Below are 15,665 nucleotides of genomic sequence, written 5' to 3' on the forward strand. Positions count from 1 at the left end.
TCCAAGAAATGATGCAGTCTTGTTGTAACCCTATTTTGTTTCTTTTATCCTTTTGGCCTTCACTGGCCATGACTCTTTGTTGCATTTTCTTATAACTGAGATTTAAAACCTGTGGGCGCTGAGTCTATATAGAAGAATTCTTGCCCAATGTAATTCAGCGGTAAAATTTCCTTTGACCTTTACAGAGAAGGAGCTTGCTTAATATCTGTGTGTAAAGAACCAAGCTCTTTCTAAGTCATTAGAGGTTGGAAGCCAGAGACCCATATTTGAAGTATTGATCCTTCTGGTTCAAATCCATACAGCCTTCATTCCTTAAAAAAATAAATAAAATATTTTTTTTTATTAAAAAAAAAAAAAAAGGAAAGAAAAAGAGCCTGTGACTCCAGGTAACTCATACAACTTAGTTTTCTTTATGTAAGGATTTAGCCCATCATAATAGTGCAGCTGCGGGTGATTTCACCTGTTGCCTCATTGTAAACCTGGAGAGGCTGGCACTATTAGGACCTCCTTTTTTTTTCTGAACAATAGCACTATAGGGAAGTTGATGGGTGCCTTCATCCCCAAATGCAAGGCTGTGTCATTGCAGGCATAGGGTGTCTCATATGGACACCTGCATAGTCGTCCCAAGCTACAGATACTCTGTTTTTGTCCAGAGATTACACTGAAGCAGGTCCATGTAGCCCATACTAATCATCTAAGCCACCCTCTATGCGTAAATTTTGACTTCCTCACAGAGACCTTGTATCTCAGGACACCTGTTTAATGAGGAAATGCATTCCTTCTACTGTTGTTTTTCCTTCTTGCTGTTCAGTAGGCTCTTGAGTGACAGCTAAACACTTCTCTGCTTTGAAATGTTTGCATTTCTGATGTGCAGTAAGTCTGCAACCTGCGAGCCTAACAGGCGTGCTGCAGATACGAGCTGGTGTCAGTGTGGTGTGCCCAGCTGGCACACAGTGTGTAGCTAACCCCTACCACCTCCTCTTTGCTGAGTTCCCCCATTGCAGACTGTGGGAATATAAGATTTTTTCCTCTTCCACAACACACCTTGAATCCTGGTCATACGAAACTGCCTTCGTATGACCAGATGCAACCAAAATTTAGCTGCTTTTGTCATTTGCATAAGCGATGAGAGAGTGGCAGTGTGCTGGGCAGTTCCCATGAGAACGAGGCACAGGGTACACAAGTGTTGTGGTGACGCAGTGGGCTCTATGCCTGTGTATTTGCCTGGGTTATGGGGGACAGATAAGTACTGATCACATGTGCTCAGCCAAGACAGATACATATTGATCAAATGTGGTCTTAGGAGACAGTTAAGTATTGATCACACATCTGATTGCATGAGAATGGGAGGCTCAAAGTCTGTGGCCCTCACATGTTGCCAGCTAAGGCTGTGTTGCTTGTCCCCATGGAAAGATTTGGCATCACTGCTGTAAAATAATTGAGATCAATCCATTAAAAGCCTCTTACGCTCTGAATTTCTTTTGCAGCACCCTCTCACAATGATAATGTTATTCAACGGGGATCTCTACAGCCTTCTGAATTTCCTCAGTTTTGCCAGGTGGCTTTTTATTGGACTGGTAGTTGCTGGGTTGATTTATCTCAGATATAAACGTCCTGATATGCCTCGTCCTTTCAAGGTAACCTCCGCTCTCTGCTGTTTTACATGAATCCTTTTCCCTTGTATCTCACGTAGAGTCAGACAGCAAAGGAGCATTTTCTGATGTAAAAAGCTAACCTCTTTTGAGAAAAACAATAATTAATAGAAAATAGTATATTATATTGAAGAGTCCCCTTGTGTTTTCCTGCAAGTTCTCCAGTGCTACCCTGGCTGAGTTCTCTTTGGAAAGACGATTCTTGAGAATTCCCTGGTGGCTGTGGGGAAGCAACTGAGGTTGCTGTGCAGAAAGGAAGGTGTTTGCTCAGTTTTACCTGTCTGTCATATTGAGGTAGTGTGATGCAGGCTAAGGTCTTGATATGCTTCCAAGCTGTGTGAAAATACATCTAGTCCTGTGTAGTCACAAACCCCAAATATTGGCTATATGTGCCAACCTGACTTTCAGCTAGTCCTCAATTTAATCTTTATTTTGATAAAGGCTTGAATAATTTTGCTGACAGAATTCAAGACAGGTATAAACAAATAATATAAACATTTATTTCATTGTCTATCCAATATAGAATATTCCAGTGTGAAGTACAAATAAATTGGTAGTGGATCTTTTGTGATATATGGGACCCACAGTTGAGTTGCAGATACAGTTACTGTGAAACCAGAAATAAAACGGTAATAGTCCGGCGTGTTGAACAAAGCCACTTTGGCCTTGGTTCTGCTTCTTGTTTCTGTAGCATCTTACAAAGTTGTCCCATTGTGTGTATGAAAAGTAATGTCTATCGTGAAAATAAATTGGAGGATTCTAGCCCTATTTATGTATTTCCAAGAAGCTTATTTTATAAAGAACTAAGACAGTGTGCTGTTGCATTCTTGTAGGCATATCAGCAAATAAGGTCAACAGCACAACCCGTTTTGCTTTGATTAAAAAAAAATGCTTTGACAGTGCACAAGAGGAACAGTAGTGTTTCAAGGCATGAAAAGAAGAGAATAATCTCCAGGGAATTCTCCAGTTCTCCATTACACCAAACATCTCACAAGCTACACGTACAGGCATTTCCCTCAGAGAGGTGCTAACATAGTGATTGCAGTGGCATTCTTGAAAATTGAGAGAATTAATTTGATATTGTTATTTTTTGGTACTTTCAACAGCGACACTGATAATGCTATCAGTCATACTGTCAGAAAGTGCTTTTTCAGTAGCTATCAGTTGCATAATGCTATCAAAATATCTTATCACCAGTCAAATGGGTGTTTAATTTGCTCTCTTCCTGCCAGATTTTGATTTTTACCTTAGGAAGAAAATCAATACGTTCTTAATAGTTTTAAAAGGGGACTTGAGCTCCTTGTTGTGTTTCAAAATGTTTTCTAATAGGTAATTATCAAAGAGGAAATCTTTACTGCAGTTAGTGCTGCTTACTTATCTACTGGAGGATTAGAGAAAGGACTTTTGTAATGTAACATATTTACAGCCCTTAAATTTTAAAGGATGTAAAACACTGTAGTGTTTTAGTGTGTAATTAAAAGACTTCCGTGGTGCTTACTGCATAGTACTCAGCTTAGTTTGGTTCCTGCAGTCACTGGTATTTTGTGTTCCTGTTCTGGATACCTGTATTTCTCCAGGGCTACCCTGTACTGCTGGGTTGTATCCAGTTTGCATTTCATGGAACACTGAATGCTATTGTCATTCAGCAGCAAGGTCAACGCAAAGTAATGGTTCTTTGTGTGGTTGTATTTCAGGTGCCTCTATTTATTCCAGCATTGTTTTCCTTCACCTGCCTCTTCATGGTTGCACTGTCACTTTACTCTGACCCAGTCAATACAGGGATTGGATTTGCAATAACCCTGACTGGAGTTCCTGCCTACTACCTCTTTATCGTATGGGACAAGAAGCCAAAGTGGTTCAGAAAGCTCCTAGGTAAGTCACTGTGGGGCTCCCCTCCTCCATCCTGACTCCATGAATTTCTCAGGGCTCCGGGTGTTGTGAAATCCTTTTCATCGATCCCCTCGGCTGCTCTGCTCGGGGCATGACAATGCAAGTTTCTTTTTGGTGCATGCTATAGCACTGGTCTGCCAGTTACAATCCATGTCAGCTAACTAAACAGAGATGTTTACAGCAAGCCTATTCTTCAGCTAAAGAGATTTGACTTCAAATACCTGGATGCCTCTCCCCTCAATCCCTTCTTCCCTCCCACCCCGTCTGATTCCTTTTAAATCACTGGTCTACCTCCCCTCTGTAACACTTGAGAAAGTGTTTCACTCCTAAGAGTGAAATTAGTTTGGAAATTTAAATGTCACAATGGTGATGAGAAAATAGGATGGACAGAATGGGCCCTGGTGGTACCATGTGTGTAGACCACTGAGGAATATGTAGAATGGGACAGGCTTGGTCACATTTGATGGAGATGTGCTGTTCTTAGAGATGATTTCCAACAAAATGACGACAAAATATATCATACCTGATGCACCTCTGTGGAAATCATTTCAGTGCGTTATGAAAAACAACTTCCAAGTGATTTGGCTGTGGTATTTCATACCTGGAATACACTGAGAATCATTTTTATGCCATTTCTCAAAGTTTATAGAAGCATTTGTGAAAGTTGTGATGTGTTGGAGGAAGGTTACTTGGAGCTTTTCAATTCAAAAGAAAGCATTGTAATTTATTATAGCACCCCCATTCTTTTTTTCTTTTTTTTTTTTTTTGTTAGTCAACATGCTAAGAGGTTACCAAAATGCAGGTAATTTATAAAGAATGTATTAACAGAGGCAAAATATTTGAGAAGTAGCAAATAGTCTGTTAAACAAAACCAAAAGAAAATCTCTGCTGCAAAACAAAAACTCAACCCCTGAAAATTTTCGATTAAAAATAGCTTATGTATATGTACTAAGTGTATATGCTGTTATATAGTATAGGTTCTGAATTGAAAACATGTATTGTCTTTTGTGCTGCAGTATTAGGGGATGATTTAAAATGAGATGCTCACAGTAAAAGAATATCTGAGGATTTATGAATATATTATACGCTAACCTATTACGTGTGTTGTGGTTTTTGTTTTTGTTTTTTGTTTTTTATATATATATATATAAATATAGGGTATATGCATTTATATCCTGCTTGTTGTGAGATCTGTGAATTTCTCTGTCAATTCTTGCTGGGAAGTCCACAGACAGTAGGGCAGAAAATTTTTACAGGAAAAGATGTTAGTTTAAGGCTAGGAAATTCTAGTCTATTTATTTTTATATCCATAAAGTTGTAAATTGCATGAGATGTCCTGGGAATGGGTAGAAATTTCCAGTGCAAATGAAAAGAGACATGTCAAAAACACATTCTATTAAATTGTTGTTATTTATCTGTTTGTAATTTCTCAGACAAATTGACATCTAGGGTCTAGGAAATTCTCCTTATCAAACCCAGGAGATTTTTAGCATTTTCTGTGGAGTCTCAGAGGTTTTGGAACGCAGTTACTTGAGTCTGTGGCCACAGGATGCCAGTGTTGAACCACATTACTTAGGTGAGAGGAAAAATGTTCTCTTTAAGGTAGACTGGGTATATGTGAAGCTCATTCTGCCAGCTGTGACAACGAAGGTAAATCTAGCTTTTCAGATAGCACAAAATTCTCCTCCTGGAAAGAAGGCCTGGTGCCTGTGTAATGTGCATGGACACAGTGTGCTGGCTCAAGGGGAAGGCAGAGGATGCCTGACAGTGGGTGAAACAGCTTGTTCACTCTGTGATTATTATTCCCAAAATAACGACAGTAATGGCAGAAAAGTGATGTCGACAGTTTTGGGGTGGAGTGGAGATTTACTTGGTAAATATATATATATTTTTTTTCCCACCCAGAGTAAGCGATAAACATTTTGCATGGGTTATTATTAAACTGACATTATTTCTGGAGAGTTAAGGGTGCTCCGCTGTATAGTCCGAGAGCATTTTTCAAAGGCATTGAATGAGGCTGAATTCACTTAAGGTACCTCTGTGAAATACGGGAAGGAAAAGTCATGGGGCAGCTGCAAGCTTGTTATTCTAGCCTTGAAACAATACTCATTAGATGAGTTTAGGCATGAAAGAGTAATTTCAGACATGGGGTGAACAGACAACATGAAAAAATGGGATTGTAATTTACCAAAGGCAGATTTTTTTTCCAGACTAACTGGGTAACTTTCTTTATGAAGATAACATATTTTTTCTAGACAGAATCAAAACGTGATAGATCCAAAGTACTTAGACTTCAGCAGAGCATTTCTTGTAGTACCGCGGTGGAGGTCAGAGCAGGTTAGTCTGAAGGCAGCATCCTGCCAGGTAGGCTATGTCCAGGCTGCCTGTGGCATGGTTCCCTCTCTGCCCATTTGCAGAGTCGCCTTGTCAGGGTGCATCTGACTTGTTCAGCTACCCCAGCATGATTTGGAGCACGGTTCAAAACCACATGGGTACAGACCAGCCCTGTTGAGACTTGTCTGGATATGAGGGATAGGTTTTTGTAAGGATCAGAGGAGAGGGGTGTTGAGCAGCTGGAAGGAGCAGTGGGCTCAAAGACCCAACCTGAAGATGAGTACACTCATGAAAGGAATTTCAAGCTGGTTGCAGTATCAGAGCTCCCCAGGAAATCCTCTCCAAGGCTGAACATCTTTGTTCTTTGGATAAGCACATTTTGACTGTCCTTAATGGTACTTACATTGCCCATTCTCCTTACCAAATTACTATATTGAACAAAAGATTACTTCACAGTTTGTGAGGTTAATAGGGTCTGGGTGGTGTTTTGCAGTGAGAATAACATTTTGTTCTTTTCCAAAGGAATTTTGCTGTAGTGCCAAATGTACTGGGACAAATAATTTTCAGCTAGTACAGGCTTCATTTGAGCTCTGCTTGCCTGCTTTTTGTAGAACTAATGTGAAAATGAAAAAAGTCAAGTCTAGCAAATCCTACGAGGTAGATGAGTGTGTAAAAGAGTGGGGCACCAACACCAGGACTCTTCCATTTGGACTTCTCAGTTGAAAACCTAACCTCAGATTCATGTTTTAAAAATCTTTATTTCTTTACAATGGATTGAATTTGGGAGAATTTGGAATTGAATTTTGTTCTTTTTATTGAGCTTGCGATCCACAGGAAGTTTTCCCAGCATTATGCTGCCACAGATTTTATGTGCAGTCTTATGTGTGTGTAGTAAATTACTTCTTTCTTTCCCAAGCTTTATGTGGTGCTTATAGAGCTATCGGATCAGGTTTTTTCTGTTGTAAAGGTTGTCCCCTGGGCCTTATTTACAGTGAATTCTACTATTGAAAGGGAAAATTAGGGTTGAAAGTAGAAACAAATGGTGTCTTTACTCTCATGATATGTTGACTCATTACAAATGGGAAGGTGCTCCTCAAAGTACACAATATAGAGATACTGACTGACAACAGATAGAAATGTTTTTTTTTGGGGGAGGAAAAAGTCCTCCTTACTCTGTCTTATCCTGTGTATATCGCAACCAAAGAAAGAGCCAAGCAAGCAAGCTAGCCCCCCAAACATGTCTGATTGCTGTTCTGTTTGCTTTGCTCGTGTTTCATCACAGTGCAGAGCAGAACTACTGCATGGAGATGGGAGAGTGGCAGCTGCCTCCTGCCGCGGCGAGGGCAAGGTCTTGCTGCAGGGGGCTCAGCCCTGTTAGTTGGACAGGATATTAAAATCGCAGCCGGCTCTTGAGATGCCCAGGCTCTCCCTCTGCTGCCGTGCCCTTTTTCCAAGAACTGTTACACCATAGCTCAGCTTGACAGAAAATCTCTTTTTCTTCTTATTCCTTTGCTCATCTTCAAACCTGGGAGGGGTGGGACAGCTGGGCGAGCCCCTGCTGGCTTTCTGCTGCTGACTTTCCTCCTACCCTTCACCCCAGCTCTGCTCAGCCCAGATCTGAAGTCCCCGCTGCGGGCAGGGGAGGGAGATGGGAGGAAAATGCAGTCCCTGTTGACTCTCAGCCTCTCTGACCCCATCAGTTTGTAGTCTAAGGGCAGCCTGGCTTTGCACTGAACTGGTGACCTCCAGAGAGACGAGCAGAAGATGGTAGAGGCTGTTAGACAGGAGAGTAGGGAAGTAGTTCATGTTCATGTCTTCTGAGAGTTGCACTGTTTTACCTTCCTCACTCTGCACTAGTGTAGATGCTGACATGTAGTGCTAGACAAGGAAAACCATAACTTTCTCTTGCAATAATTCCTGCTATGAAGAAAGACTGAGAGAGATGGGGATGTTCAGCGTGAGGAAGAGAAGGCTCTGGGGTGACCTTATGACAACTTTTCAATACTTACAGGGGGTTTATAAAATAGATGGAGAGCAACTTTTTGCTTGGGCAGATAATGATAGGAAAAGGGGGAATGGTTTTATAATAAAAAGAGGGGATATTTAGATTAGATATTAGGAGGAAATTCTTCACTCAGAGGGTGGTGAGGTGCTGGAACAAGTTGCTCAGAGATGCTGTGGATGCCCCATCCCTGGAGGTGTTCGAGGTAAGGCTGGATGAGGCCCTGAGCAACCTGGTCCAGTGATTGGCATCCCTGCCAAGGCAGGGGGTGGGCTTTAAGGTCCCTTCCACCCAAACCGTTCTGTGATTCTGTGAAAATAGGTTACTTAGAAGAAAAAAAAGTGACAAGCAAAAGGAGAAGTAAAAGAATGCTCTTTTACTATTCAGTATGTAAATTAATTGTGCCATTTATGAATTGGTTCTCTAAAAAGAAAACCATCAGAAACACAAGGTGGAAATACATGTCTAAAGTGACAAAGAGCATAAAGTTGCTTCCTATGTGTGACAGTCTTAGACCTGTGAAGCATTGTAATCATTTTCTCCTTTCTTTTTTTTTCCTTCTTTTTTTTTTTTTTCTTGGTTAGGCAGATCTTGGCATGGCAGAATTAACTTGTTCAAAGCCTTTCAGAGTTGTATTTCAATATTATGACTTTGCTAAAACTAAGCAGTCGTAGAGAGTAGTCGTGCTTTAAGATGTTTTAAAAATGCATGCATACATTTATTGAACAAGTTTATACTTTTATACCCTTCCACTATTATTGTATATACATATCCTTGGATCAGAGGCAAAGAAAACATAGTTAAAAAGATAAAAAATTAAGTCAGACATTTAAATGATACATGCACCAGATATATATAACTTGTGAACAGTATGTGGAAGCAGGTTGTCTATCAGCTAAGATAATTTTAATGGCTGCTTCTCCCCTTCTCCTGCCACCCCAAAATCTCCCATGTGTATGTTTTTATCTTTGCAGATAATGTAACTGAAACATTGCAAATCCTCTTGGAAGTCGTCCCGTCAGAGGAGGACCAGAAATCATGATCTTAATCTACCTGAAAATGCAGCTTTTGGCTTGGTGTTTCATTTCAACTTGAGGAAGAGGGCAGGGAGTTTTCTTCCTCTTCCTAATGTTCTGCAAACTGGAGGAACAGGTCACAGCTGAGATGGATACTGAGCGAGTCAGTTACCAGCACTGTATTTTATGATGTTGCAATTTTTTTTTACATGGTCAGTTTGTATGTAGAGAGCAAGAACTTATGCTATGAGGGGACCCATCTTTTTCTTATTTCTTTTGTTAGTGTCATATTTTAACAAAACATAGGTTCTTCAAACTAAGATTTTTGTTGCATTGCCACTGAAAATATGTTTAAGCATTGTTTAAGTAATGGTCAGGTGTACTGTGAAGAATGTATCCTACTTGCTGTCCCAAGGAACCTACCTCTCACCCGGAAAGGTTGAGATAAAGCTGCTGAGTATCACTTAACAATGTTCTTCCAGTCACTCTGTCTGACCCTATTTTACTTTCGTCTTGCTGGGAGCACCAGCACATTGAGGCAGAAATACAGTGGTTTCTACTGCCTTTGTGGTAGCAAGTTCAAGGTTACTTCATTCCAGAGTAGTTATAACATAGCATAAAAGAGCATCTTCTGAGGATTAGTATTTCTACCAGTGAGACTGACAGATTTTAGCCTGGAGGCAGTAATTTCATACGTGTTAAATTTTCTACCAGTCTATGACTATTTTTACCAATGTTTCTTTGTGTACATATGTATAGGAAATATAGCAACTGAGTAATCGCCTTCAAATCAGCCAGGTGTTTGAATGCGACCTCCATTGCTGTATGAATATTTTCTATCTGGAAGTATATGGACCTGCAGTTATCAGCCAGGCATACACAATTTTACAGTTTTATATGATTGATTGTGGGCAGCAGATGAGTAATGGTCACTGGTTGTGTAATCAGTGAGAATTTTGTATAGACACAGCAACAAATGCAATTCTCTTTTACAAATAAGATATAAGGCAAGCTACAACAGATTTGTTGATTTGAGTAGGGTACACACCTAATCTGTGGGGTTTTTATTCAAGCACACTCCAATTAACCAGACTTTGAAGCACCAAGGAACAGGTGCTCTGACATCTTTCTGGTTTTATCTCAGCTGAAACAGAGAAAAGCTATCAAAACTGATAAAATCAAACTAATTTGAAATTCCACCTGCAGAATGATGTTTGAGCTGAGAGTTGGCTCAAATATGAGCTGAAGTTTTACCCTTTTTTAAAAGTAGTTTTAGATAAGGATTTTTTTGTAATGCTTAGAAATTCAGTTTTATGTTAATCAAGGACTACTCAACCTTAAGACTAAGGTTTGTTATCACTATGTTAAGAATATCATGCTTAAATATTGAATGCACTACTTTTTGAGCTGTTTGCTATTAGCAAGTCATATGTTTCATGAAAACTTTTATGAAACTAAGCAGCATTAGACTTCCTAAACTGGGAGGAAAGCACAACTAATAGCCAGACCACTACAGTAAAGGGAGACTGTGTGTTGTATATATGTTATATATTTACAGAACATTTACCATTTTAAGGGTGTACAGTAAAATATCTTAAAATTCTTAAATGGTTTTCTTTCTTGTATTCCTATGGTGGAATTTCCTAGAAGCAGGGAAATGGGAATAACTGATTATTTGGAAGAGTGGTAATTTAAGACAGAGAACACTTTGTAAACTATTTTTACTTTAAATGTTTTCTGTTTACAGTAACTTAAAGTGTTATTTGGAACTTCTCTTAGGCCAATATTTTGAGCTAGATTTTTATGTTGACAGTGCATGTATTTAATTAGTATTTACTTGTGGGTCAGAAGTGTGCTTCTGAGGCCATCTCCTGCCAATCCAAGTTCCCCATGTTTTGGCCTGTGTCATTGTGGAGCATCTCCTGCACACAAACTGCATTTCTCTCTGATGAAACAAATGGCGTGACACCCTGCAGGACCAAGCCTAATGTGCTGCTCAATACCCAATGTTGAGCGCGTGGGATCTCACCAGAGTGAAACCTCCTCAATACTGATGCTCTGAACAGCAGGTCTTCAGCACCACCTGGTCGATTCCACCAATTCACTCCTATTGTGCCATATTACTTGAAAATTTAGACTTAGCCAGTGTTAACATGCAGAAATAAATGGGCTTTGTAAGTATAAGTGAATGTTAATTTTTTTTTTTTTTTTTTTTTTTTCCGAACATGGGCTTTAAAGTTTAGAAATGTTTCTGAAGTCTGACTGTATTTTACTAAGTTTATGTTCATGGAAGGGGTTAATTTGTCCCAAGGGAGATCCTATGACTCATTGATTGTGAAGTTGTATATTTTATGAAAAACAAAACAAAACTGCAAAATAAAAAAACTAATTTTTTGAAAACACACATGGATTCTAATTTCTGTTTCAGTTTTTTTAGCACATACAATCACAATACAAAATATTCTAATCAGATTGCCTTTGTGTTATAAAAGTCAGTATTAAGGGCTTTTATTACACCTGGAAGCGGTGCATATCGTCACAAAAGGAGTGAAAATAGGTAACAAATGATTTTTTTAAAGCATTGAGTTATTTTTTAAGGCTTTTCAAAGTATTGTCTTCACTGTCATAAAGGAAATTCATCTAGAATAATGGATAATTTTTATATATTTTTTCTTATTAGGGCCTGAGGTGATGATACCAATGAGGCTGCTTTTGTGGAGAATTTTAACAATCCTTACATGTATTTTTTTTGTTTGTTTACTTTTCTTGCACATCACATATCTTTTAATCAACTGGACTCTGTCAATCCATTGATTTCATTGTTTTTTAGGTGGGTGCTGCTGTTTTTCTGTGAACTTACTAGTCTTCTGGGGTAAAGGCAGAAATCTCACCAAAGGCAGCAGAAATGAACACTTTGACAGCAGCAAATACCTACAAGGTGTTTAGTAATACATCTCCGAGAGACACAGGGCAGCATCTGAAGCCTCAGGAGATGCTGTACACACCCTGATCTGGACTGCTGTGTGGTCCAGACATGTGGCATGGCCATGTCATAGGGACAAGTTCTGACTTCTGAAGCCCTCTCCCAGCTCCGTGTGGGTACAGCGTGGCCCAGTTTTCTTATGGTGCCATGTGCTTCACAGCTGCGTTGGCCATCCCCTGATGGCCCAGGGGGCTGCCCTGGTTTCTGAGAGGCTATTGGACAGGGGCCTGATGCTCCCCTCTTTCTTCCAAGGCAATGCAATCAGAGTTGTGCATGAGATACTTCCAGAAGCACCTGCTAGAGTTTTATGCAGGCGTTATGCCCTTTTGCATGGCTGTACTCCAACAATATTGCTACAAGACAGAAGAGCCTGGGGTCTGTGACATGACCGGTAGCTGCCAAGTCCTTCAGGCCCTGAGCACAGCACTTTAATAACTGGTACAGGGCTGGAAGGCAGTGTGACCCACCTGAACCCCACCAGGTGGTGGAGAGCACGGCATTCTTTATCTACAGTATAAGCTGCTAGGACAGCATGAGGAGAACAGAAACAAGAAAATTTGCTGTTAACTGAGAAGACCAGGCAGTTTAAATACAGTGTGGGCTACATCAGTCTTCCTAAAATTGCTTTCAGCATGGATTAATTTAGCCCCTTGCTGTTATTAATGGGCAGTGACTATAGATGTTGAAAACACTGCAATATGTACATATATACACACTTTGTGTGTGTGTGTGAAAACATTCAATATTTAAAAAAAATAAAACTTCTTTTTATAAACTCAACAAACGTCTAATACCTCTTAGGATTGTGTGTGTGATATTGACATATCTATATGCAACATATAGATATGTCAATATACCTATATCTACAGATATATAGATATATGTCAATAACACATTCAAGTTACATTTTGGTGAGAAAAGCTTTAAATACTTTTGGAAAGGCCATTAAAAATGAAGCAACTGTCATAAGTCTTATGCCACATTTTTGATTTTTTTTTTGGTGTGTTTATTACTTTATACAGAAATTGTTGCTTATTTTTATTCTCATTTGTGTATATCAAAAGTTGACTTTTAATAATAATGCAGAGCAACAAAGGCATTTAATCAGTTTTGACATAAATATGCATCTGATTGACATAATAAATTAAGGGTCAAGCTGGCTTAGGGAGAGACAAGCCTGAGAGAACTGAGCTGCCCCAGGACGCGATGCATCCCATGCTATGACAGGGCTTTTAGGTCAGTGAGATGAACTGATCTCTGGAGTTGTTTGTAGCATTTTCTTAGAGAAGGAGATGGGATGACTGGTTTAGGCATGCTTAACATATCAAACAGATGAGCTGGAGTGAGATGAACCCAAAGTTACTGCAGCCAGCACAATACAATTATTAAAACATGTAAGAAAATGATTGATGATGAGGATTACAATTCCCCCTTAAGAATTACTTATTTTTTTCAATTCAAATTGCAATAGAAGTTTATTTTGATTAGAATACACTGCATTTTCGAGATTTTCTAATTTGAATTATAATCAAACTAAACAGCTTTTCCTGAAAAAGTTCATCTGTCTTTGACTACGTAGCTGGCTCAGATTTTAGTATTTCATAGAGACGTTTTTGGAAATAGCTCTAGTATTTCAAGAGATATAACTCCTTGGCTGAACATATATGCTTCTGCTTTTTGATTTCAGAGGAAAATCAGCCTTTATTTGAGAATATGTTTCAAACAATCCAAAGAAAAAGGATTTATCTTATCTACAGGATAAGATAGGATAGCTAATTGTGTTGATACAACAAGATGCAACAAGATAAAAAGGACTTTCAATGACATTTAGTAACTCCAGACGTTTTGGTTCAAGCATCAGACATATTCCAGGATCCAGACAGATTTTGATCAATACAGGTCTTAGAAAAATGGGTGTTGATCTTTCTTCAGATGGAAGCAGATATTTCATTTTTTTCAAAATACATACCAAGCACTGTGTTTAATGACCAGCAGAGCACAGCCAGCTCGTATAGCAGAGCCTGCAGCAGAGCCTACCATGCTGTAATCCTGTGCAAGAAGTGTGTTTCTACCTGGGAGGATGCAAATGACCAAGCTCAGCATTTTGAGCTCAGGAGGAAGCTGTTTGTTTTTATGCAACCCTCATCACTGTAGTGAGGGCCACCAACCTAAGAGAATGCATCTTTGCCCATGCATGGATCCTGCATGAGGTTCTGCGGTCTGCCCCCAGCTTGGCCTTCCCCTGGCAGGATTGGTCCCCAGGAAGGCTGATACAGCCATGTGGAGGGGGCAGGGCTCACATATCCCCATGCTCACACAGGAGCTCTCATCTGCAGAACATGGTGGTTCTTGCCATTGCATTTTCTGTCCTCTGACACCCACAACTGTGTTATTTAGTTCCCTTGGTGGTAAGTCTGGAGTAATCCAGGAAGGTCTTCTTGCCTGAAATCCCTCCTGGTGACTTGCTGAGACTTGGCAAACTGATGTTGAACTTCCTGCTGGCGTTCAGAAGCCTGTATTTTTTTCCTTGCATGTTAGTCCATGTTTAATTTGATTTCTGCTATTGTCTTTTGCCAAGGAACTGCTGGGGAGCATGACTACAATTGACACACCAATTCAGCTTACATTTGCTTTCTTTTTTCTTTTCTATTCAAAGGAACTTTTGAAATATATTTTTGCTTGAAGTGCAAAGACCCAAATGGATAAAACACCTTTCTCAACAAAGGCTTGACTTTATCAAGACAGACTTTGGATTCTCTTTAAATTCCTTGTAACAGCAATGTCTACAACGCTATGATCTAAACCAAAGCTTTGATATTTTCCAAATAAAGCGTTAGTGATGATCCAACATGGTTATAAAAGAACAGTGACTAGGATAGGTTTTATATTTGCATGGATCATTCTCTTTCCTACAATGTGAACTACAAAACGTTCCCACTGCTAGGCTTTTCTGCATGCCTTTTTCTGCTCCCAGGAATTCACCCAGATCTCCCCTGAAAGGGAAACCCCATCCTCTCCTTTGGGGTGCACCTCATCACCTACTCACCATCCAGGGGTGGTGCTTTGGAAGCTCACATGTGACTGCAGCTGCAGATGGATGCCTTGCTAAGCCCAGGTCCCACTCTGATAGAGGGAAGCTGGATTCCTGAGCCTTAGGAAGTAACTTACTTTTGCAATCACCTGTTGTACTTGAAAAATTTTATAAAATTATTACCTGGGGATTTTGATTTTTTTTTTTCCCTGCCTATTTGTTATGAGAGGTTAAATTGTACAGACTAGTTTTCTAATTTTACCCCCTGCTATTGGCTCTGCCTCAAGAAAGCTATTTGATGCAGTTTTAGCTGCCAATATCTCTTCACCACTCAGTCATTACAGTGTAATTGGATCTAAAGTAGACATATAATTTGCTGCTAGCGATGCTGGCTTGTCTTAATTATGATATCCAGCTGATTTCTAATGATACTGATCAATGAATATGCATAGCATAGTAGGCAGACTTGTGCAGATGAACGACCAAGTCTTCAGGAGAACCTGAGCTTTCATGGTACCAGTATGTCAAGCAATTTAAAAGCACCAGGGCAGGACCTCAGGTTTAAAGCAGAGGGGTGCTTTAAAAAGACCTTGTGACACAGCCCAGGAAACCATGCACCAAGCCTGAGGTGTTCTGGACTCTGCCTCCATATGTGTGCTGCTATACTTGGCAAAATTTCTGGGAGAAAATTAGGAAAATTTATAGGTGTAATTATAAACTCCCAGGCAGATGATGATTCTTTGCATTTCCCCAGTGC

General features: G+C 39.7%; 1 protein-coding gene across 1 annotated transcript in view; it reads left to right on the forward strand.

Moving 5' to 3' along the window:
* SLC7A11 (solute carrier family 7 member 11) overlaps positions 1-11,058 on the forward strand; it is a 61,217-nt gene extending 50,159 nt beyond the window's left edge. Inside the window, exons 10-12 of the mRNA XM_032187537.1 lie at positions 1,488-1,637; positions 3,347-3,524; positions 8,853-11,058. Of these exons, the coding sequence (XP_032043428.1) occupies positions 1,488-1,637; positions 3,347-3,524; positions 8,853-8,920 (396 nt within the window). The 3' untranslated portion in view covers positions 8,921-11,058. The remainder of the gene's footprint in view (positions 1-1,487; positions 1,638-3,346; positions 3,525-8,852) is intronic.
* The last annotated feature ends 4,607 nt before the right edge of the window (positions 11,059-15,665 follow it).

Source organism: Aythya fuligula, chromosome 4 (assembly GCF_009819795.1).
Source record: "Aythya fuligula isolate bAytFul2 chromosome 4, bAytFul2.pri, whole genome shotgun sequence".
In the NCBI taxonomy this organism is placed as follows: domain Eukaryota; kingdom Metazoa; phylum Chordata; class Aves; order Anseriformes; family Anatidae; genus Aythya; species Aythya fuligula.